Source organism: Haliotis rubra, unplaced genomic scaffold (assembly GCF_003918875.1).
Source record: "Haliotis rubra isolate DU_JTF1 unplaced genomic scaffold, ASM391887v1 Scf235, whole genome shotgun sequence".
NCBI lineage: Eukaryota > Metazoa > Mollusca > Gastropoda > Lepetellida > Haliotidae > Haliotis > Haliotis rubra.
This window is the reverse complement of record NW_025766392.1, coordinates 680,287-688,906: the sequence shown is the minus strand read 5'-3', so window position 1 is coordinate 688,906 and position 8,620 is coordinate 680,287. Positions and strand designations below refer to the sequence as shown.

The 8,620-nt window shown below is 44.2% G+C and overlaps 1 protein-coding gene across 1 annotated transcript; it reads right to left on the bottom strand.

Moving 5' to 3' along the window:
- Nucleotides 1–5,637: 5,637 nt before the first annotated feature.
- LOC124278358 lies at nt 5,638–7,872 on the bottom strand. The gene is made up of 4 exons (XM_046714081.1): nt 7,458–7,872; nt 6,582–7,298; nt 6,089–6,399; nt 5,638–5,925 (listed from the first exon to the last, which is right to left on the bottom strand). Exons 1-4 carry the CDS (start codon nt 7,870–7,872, stop codon nt 5,638–5,640), a joined length of 1,731 nt encoding a protein of 576 aa, XP_046570037.1.
- Nucleotides 7,873–8,620: the final 748 nt, after the last annotated feature.

Sequence of the window (8,620 nt, the reverse complement as noted above, 5' to 3'; positions counted from 1 at the left end):
GCTAATAAAATATTTGTATTGGATACTACTTGCCTGCTTATATGCATCTAACAAACGTTATTAAAGCGCCCGTGAGCATGCAACGCTTAAACATCAACGTTACCATCGAAATCTGTTTCCTTCTGAAAATAACAACCACCCGCTAGAGAAACCTCCAAACCAATCCGTATTCAAGAAAACGAAATAAATATAAAGAGACAAAATAATATCTTCTGGAAGAAGTCAACAACATATCCCTAATGACTAACTTTCATCTCATTGTAGCAGACAACACGTGTATCGGTGCTGTCTCAGAGATCCATCCCTCTCTCACGCCGTTAACCACAATAAACAGTAATATGAACTATGAATAAAGGGAATAGAAAATAAATATGAAAAAGTAATGAATTTTTTTATGTCTATCATTTACGTTCTCTACATTAAGTCCCAAGCTGTCTTCTTCACAAATAATTGGGCTTTTTATTGCACACATCAAAGCTCCATACACTTCTCATAGGTCGCGCTCCTTCCTGTACGGTCGCCTCAGTAAAATAAACTACGGCGCTCGGAGCAGAACCGTCTGCAGTGTATTAGCCGTATCAAAGGCAGACTAATCTTCTCCGGCTCATAACGGTGATAAATATCTGTAAATATCCACATATTGTCTAGGTATCGACTTACCAATATTAGTGTTTTATGTACCCTTATCACGAGAAACGATATTCACCACACAAATCGACCGATTCTATCATGGACGGTGTTTTCAGGTATTAGGGTATTAATGGGACAGAATTTGCTTAAGAAAACAGTTGGCTATCAGATGTATTCACAATTGGCTATATCCAAATATTTAGTTGCGTTGTTGCGTGTTGCACATGTTTATCTACTGCACAACGGTAGGGTGGTGTGTTATGTGCACGTTTAAATGGCAATGGCTATACTGATATTCGATATAAATTCATTATGTCAAGAATTTGTACATTTGATAGAAAAAACACACAACAAGAGTAACAAATATCACCAGAAAAAGGACAATGTTAACATTCCACGCGTTCTGGGTATTGGGAGATTCATTAATACGTGTCGTTATTTAGATGAGGTTGTAATCCGTTTGAGATGGAGGTTGAGTGAGTTGTATGGGCGATGCAGTGATGTGGGAGATGTAGGTGACGTTGACGACGCAGGTGATGTGGGTGGTGTTAATGACGTGGGTGATGTTTGATGTCGAGAAGTTGTGTTAACGTGGATGATTACTTTGGTGATGCTGACAAACTGGTGTTGACGGCGTGGGTGATGTTGCAGTGTGTGATGGTGAAGACGTTGTTAATGTTGAGAAACTGGGGATGTTGGCGGCGTGAATGATGTTGACGGCGTGGGCGATGCTGGCAGTGTGTGATGGCGAGGACGTTGTTGATGTTGACAGCTTGGGTGATGCTCATGACGTCGATGATTACGTTTCTTGATGTTGACGACGTGGGTGATGTAGATGACATAGCTGATGTTGACGGAGTGGGTGATGTGATGGAATAACTCCATGATCATTTACGTTTTGATTACCAATATAACGTTCCTTGTTTTGAAAATTGCCAGATTTGACACAGCGATCTCACAACCCACACTTCAAAAACTGTGGACAATGGCAATCGCAACATAACGGCTCTTTCTTTTTATCATCTACGATGTCGATCAGATATTATGTTTTTACTTGTCGCAAGTTACAGGTTAACATTTAGAGACTGTTTAACGTTGTGGGTGGACATTTGATATACAAGTACAGTCACATCAAACAACCCCACCTCCTTGAGAATCTTCAAGAAAGGAATGTTTGGCTGAGACAGAAGAAGACCTGCTTTCAACATCAAATGACTACTTAGCGGTTTGTTTATCCAACTGAAGACACTGCACAAACTCACTTGGATCAACATTCATAACACATTTAGAACACCGTTAGTAGTTAGTATACATCGCATGTACAAGAGCTCAATCACCTGGATTGTGTTGGCAAGTATGTACATGTAAGTGAATATCATGGTACATGGTGAATCAGCTGGATTGTGTTGGCAAAGTATGTAGGTGAATATCATGGTGAATCAGCTGGATTGTGTTGGCAAGTATGTAGGTGAATATCATGGCACATGGTGAATCACCCGGATTGAGTTGGCAAGTATGTAGGTGAATATCATGGCACGTGGTGAATCACCTGGATTGTGTCGGTAAGTATGTAAGTGAATATCATGGCACGTGGTGAATCACCTAGATTGTATTGGTATGTAGGTGAATATGATGGCACATGGTGAATCACCTGGATTGTATTGGTAAGTAGGTGAATATGATGGCACATGGTGAATCACCTGGATTGTGTTGGCAAGTATGTAGGTGAATATGATGGCACATGGTGAATCACCTGGATTGTGTCGGTAAGTATGTAAGTGAATATCACGGCACGTGGTGAATCACCTAGATTGTATTGGTATGTAGGTGAATATGATGGCACATGGTGAATCACCTGGATTGTATTGGTAAGTAGGTGAATATGATGGCACATGTAGGTGAATATCATGGCCGTGGTGAATCACCTGGATTGTGTTGGCAAGTATGTAGGTGAATATCATGGCACGTGGTGAATCACCTGGATTGTGTTGGCAAGTATGTAGGTGAATATCATGGCACGTGGTGAAATCTGGATTGTGTTGGCTGGATTGTGTTCACCTGGTTGTGTTAAGTATGTAGGTGAATATCATGGCACGTGGTGAATCACCTGGATTATGTTGTAGGTGAATATCATGGCAAGTATGTAGGTGAACATCATGGCACATGGTGAATCACCTGGATTATGTTGGCAAGTATGTAGGTGAATATCATGGCACATGGTGAATCACCTGGATTATGTTGGCAAGTATGTAGGTGAACATCATGGCACATGGTGAATCATGTGGACAGTGCTAGCAACTATGTCGATGAATACCCAAGGGCAGGGATTAAGTATACATCACATGCACCTCAGCTGAATTACCTGGATTGTGCTCGCAATATGAAGGTGAATAACATGGCACATATAGTGAATGACCCGGATTGTGTTGGCAAGTATGTAGGTGAATATCAAAGGACATGAATCTAGTATACATCACACGTACCATAGCTGAATTACTTGGATTGTGCTCGCAATATGAGTGAGTGAGTGAGTGAGTGAGTTTAGTTTTACTCCGCACTCAGGAATATTCCAGCTATATAACACACTCACTCAATTAGCTGAGTTGAATAATATTAACATCAACTCTATCCTTGAACAAACACTAAACATGACTTTAACAGGTATAATATAGGCTCTACATGGAGTGTTTGCTTCAAGTGAATGATATAGGCTTGGGCAGTATGTGAGTGAGTGAGTTTAGTTTTACGCCGCATTCAGCAATATTCCAGCTATATGGCGGCGGTCTATAAATAAGCGAGTCTGGATCAGACAATCCAGTGATCAACAGCATGAGCATCGATATGCGCAATTGGGAACCGATGATATGAGTCAACCAAGTAAGCGAGCCTGAACACCCGATCCCGTTAGTTGACTCTCACGACAAGCATGGGTTACTGAAGATCAATATTCTAACCCGGATGTTCACGGGTAGGGCAGTATGTATTTTATCATGGCGTGTCAGCTTAACTTAGGAGGTATTAGTGACTTAGACGTTTATATGTTTTGTTAATGGGTATGGTCGTACCAATTATAATCATGGTGAATACTGGGTTCGAACTAACAACATGCTATTCAAAGGGACACAACTCGAAATGCGCCCTGCGCTACCAATGCTCTAACGGTCAGAGAAATATACAATTTGTAGGAACATTTTTTTCCGACTCTTGGGATGAGGCAAGTGAAATTGGGTTTAACGTCGCGCTGGAGAATATTTCGCTCATATGACGACGTGCATGCGTGTGTATATGTAGGTGCGGCTGCTTGAACTAGCCCAGACTGAAGCTGGTTTTATAGTGCTAGCCCACTGAGATACCAAGCCGCAGTGAAGCATGAATACCCCACTCAGACACAATATACTGACTCCGAGCCGACCAGTCCTTGTTGTACCCATCAATGCCGAGCGCCAGACAGGGACCAACAAGTGCCATATTTTAACGTCTTTTGGTATGACGCGGTCGGGGATCGAACCCGCGACCTTCCGCTCTCCGGGCAGACGCTCTAACCACTACACCACGGAGGCGGTCTCCGACTCTTGAACGAATTGAACCCGACACTATTCAATCGTTGACTTGGGCGATGGAGTAGCCTTGTGGTTAAAGCGTACGCTCTTCAAGCCGACCACTCGGGTTCGACACCCCACATGGGTAAAACGTGTGAAGCCCATTTCTGGTGTTCCCTGCCGTGATATTGCGGGAATATTGCTAAAAGCGGCGTAAAACTAAACTCACTTACTCACTCACTCAAGCATTGACTTTACTAACTGGTTCCTTTTCAGGAGCTTGTTTTTCAGCTGTTCACTTACATAAACGCTTGACTTATTATTGGTCAGACATTAGCACGTGTTGTAGGAAATCTTTTTGGCAGGAAAACTGAGATTAATTATCAATTCTTATCGAATTCATCGGCCAATTACAACTTTGACTGTTCTGTATTTTCACTGCGCATGCCAGATGTCACGTGTACTGGTCACACCTCTTTCAGGATATATGCTGCATACCTAGCTCCCGACACCGTCACTGATAACCTTCTAGATAACAATATTCCTGCCTATTGCACCGAAAATCATATATCTTAACAACAATTAACAACCGTGATATCACGTGCAGCCCGCTTGCTCGGATCACTCAGACGTCGGGTGCGTTTTGGCGCCGGGACAAAGGGTGTCATAGCCTCTCGAGGACCCTTTGGTTCAGAAACACGACATAAATTTCGCAAACGCATATCTTGAGAAACCGTTCTTGTGACAGAAATGCACCTAAAGATTTTATGTTTTAGCTTTGACAAGCGTGGCAATTGTTACTAGGTAGATCACGGATGTTTGGCACGGAGGGAAGAAATGCTTGTACTTCTTTACCGACAATAGCACGAGGAACATCTATCATCGGCTAATCCGTTCCCTGTTCTGTCGTTGTAAGGAGATTCATCGCACCAAACAGGCAGCGTCTTCATGCTGCACGCTTCAAACTCCCTGTTATGTTCTGTACGTGCTGATGTTCTTGGATGACAAACATAGTGGCATTAAACATAGGTTTTTTAATCAGCCATTACTAAGGGGAGGTAAGTCCATACTTTTTGGATCCAAGGGAGATAACTAGCTACTTCCAGTTGGCTTGTGTCACTCAAGGCTTCAGGAGTTGTCTCCCATATGTCACTGGGGCCATAACATTACATCCCCTTTGTTTTGAACAAAATGTTTGTCATAACAACTAGGATATCGATGCTATACTATCAGAATGTTATAGGAGAAGATATCTTGTATATAATGTCAACACTGATACACGTGGGCGTTCACACGTATTGTTACTTGGCACTGGCGGACCAGATGTCTTTGGCACAGTTCAGAAACAAGATCACTACAACTGGTCCGTTAATATTTTCTGGTAACGATAAAGCACGAACTGATGACATGTAAATTAAACAACACTAACTGAGTAACTAAGAACTATCAACTAGGGTAACTTTGCAGTCTATAGGTTCAACTTTTGAGGAGCTCTTACGACTCTTCCAGATCTGGTAACAGTCATTGGTTTGGACGGTGTTGGTTTGGACGATGTTGATGCTGTCACCTTCTGGAGTGGCACTGATGTCAAGTCCGTTGGTGTATCATCGGTATTGCTGCTGGGGTTTCTCATTGGTGTGTGTTTTAGGTGGCGCCTGTTGCGTTGATATTGGGCACCATCTGCTGTCTGCACTTGGTATGAGCGATTTGGATCTACTCTGGTGATCTGGGCTGGCTTCCAGGTTTTGTCAGCGGTCTGCAAATAGATACTGTCATTCATTTGAAGCGGTGGCAGATTCCTGGCGGCTCGGTCATAGAACAGTTTCTGACGGGACTGAACTTGTTCGCGTCTTGCACACACATCGGCAGGTTCGACAACTTTGGGCTGAAGTTGTTTGCCAGTGGTGGGAAGCACTGACCGCAGACGTCGGCTCATCAGAAGTTGCGCGCGAAGCCAAGTTGTCAACTGGTGTTGTCCGATATTCTAGCAGTGCAAGGAGTGGATCAATGCCATCCTTGTATGTTTTGTCCAGAATGTTCTTCGATATTTGCACACACTTTTCAGCTAGTCCATTGGACTGAGGATATCTGGGGCTTGATGTAATATGTTTGAAGTCCCATCTGCTGGCGAAGTCTGCAAATTCAGCTGATGCAAATTGTGGACCGTTGTCACTCATCAGGATTTCAGGGATCCCATGACGTGCAAAGTTGACGGATAACTTGCGGATCACTGCTGATGAAGACAGGCTTCTGAGCTGGTCTATTTCGAAGAAACGACTGTAGTAGTCAGCCAGAACGATGTACTCTTTGTTGTTCCAAGTGAACAGGTCTGCACACACCTTCTGCCAGGGACGCGGCATGGTATTTCATGTGGCTGTAGTGGTTCCTTGCTGTTTGATCTCTGTTTCTCACAGCATACTGTACAATTGGCAACTGCAGCTTCAATCTCTGCGTTCATGCCGGGCCAGAATAGAATGTCACGGGCTCGTTCTTTGCACTTCTCCATTCGAAGTGACTGGAGTGGATCTTCTGGAGGAGCTCGGATCTCTGGCCTTTGGGAATGATGATTTTTCCCTTTGAATATGAGACCATCCATGGCGGTAAGTTGGTCCCGATGATTCCAGTATTCGATGATGCTTTCTGGACATTCGCTTCTGGAATCTGGCCAACCATTGAGGATGGTTGTCCTCAGTTGTTTCATCTGAACATCATTGTTAATGGCGTCTCGTAGTTGTGACATCTTGTGGTCACTCACAGGAGATTTCATGAGTACCATATGAACTTGCGCTTCCATTTCTTCTGACATCCCATCGTCTTTTGTAGTCAGAAACTTGCGCGAGAGCGTGTCAGCAACTGGTATGTCTTTTCCTGCAACATGGACGATACGTAGATCATACTTCTGTAATTGCAGTAGCATACGCTGGAGGCGTGCAGGTGCTGCCGTCAAAGGTTTCTTCATGATACTTTCAAGCGGCTTGTGATCTGACTCAACGGTCACGGTGTGGCCATAGATGCACTGATGATACCGCTTGCAACCAAACAGGATTGCATAAAGTTCCTTCTCAATTTGAGCATAGTTCTGCTCGCTAGGGGTCAAAGCCTTTGAAGCATATGCCACTGGTTTCTTGTCTTGGAGCAAGGTGGCACCTAATCCATTCTTCGAGGCATCTACTTGTAGAGTAATGGGCTTTTTCGGATCAAAGAAGGCGAGGGACGGGCTCACTTGTGATTAGTAACTTGACCTTCTCCAGGGCGTCGTTTTTGGCGTTTGTCCCAGTGGAACTCTACGTCCTGCTTCAACAGTTCCCTCATTGGGCTGGTGACTTCTGAAAGGGAAGGTCGCGAACTTGGCGAGGTAGGTGATCATGCCAAGCATTGTGTCCAACTCTTGTTTATCTTTGGGAGGCTGACATTTGCTTGATGGCTTCGACTTTGTGGGGTCTGGTTTTGTGCCCTCTGCTGTGATGAGATGACCAAAGTAACTGACCTCAGTGACACCAATGGATAACTTGTCAGGGTTGAGGCGGACGTTCTTTTGTCGACAACGACTTAGTACAGCTTGTAGATTGGCATCATGTTCCTTCCTGGTCCTTCCATGAACCAGGATATCATCAACTATTGCAACTGTTCCTGTGAGGTCTCCAAATGTTTCATCTATCTTACGCTGAAATTCATCCTGGGCTGAGACAAGTCCAAATGGCATAACGCATGAATCTGTATCTGCCATATATTGAGTTGAACGTTGTCAAGTATGATGATTTCTCAGAGTTTGATATTCCAGTACCCAGATCTTGCATCCAGTTTACTGAAGTATTTGGATCCTGTCAGTTTGGTGAGCGCATCTTCAAGTGTCGGCATGTGATAGTGTGGTCGCTTGATGGCGTTGTTGAGATCAAGGGGTCAGACATATTCGGAGCTTCCGCTGTGAGGTTTCTCAACGACAACCAGGGGAGTTGACCCAGTCTGTAGGCTCGGTAACTTTGGAGATTATGCCCATCTTCTCCATCTTGTCGAGCTCATCTTTCAGCCGGTCTCTGATTGCGATTGGGACGGCGTCTTGGTGGATGCCGCGGAAGGGTAGCATCTGGCTTAAGATGTATCGAGCATTCACCTTCGGATTCTCCACACCTGTGAAGACATCCTTGAAGTCAGATAGCACTGATTCTTTTGTCATGGGGTTAGGAGATTCTGCCTTCGGCTGGGCTTCCAGGGCAAGGACAAGCTTGATGAGTTGCAGTGACAAGGATGCTGGAAGGCCTATTACTGGAGGTGCGTTGGCTTCCACAACATAAAACTTTCGGTTGCTGACCGTTCCTTGTACTGACACTGAAGTTGAATCGCCCAGGACTTTGAGAACATGTCCTGAGTAGTTGGTGAGACGCTGATCAGCTTCTTCGAGTGGGTGCTGGGCGGGCATCTTGTCGTATTCCTTCTTGGGAATGACATTGACT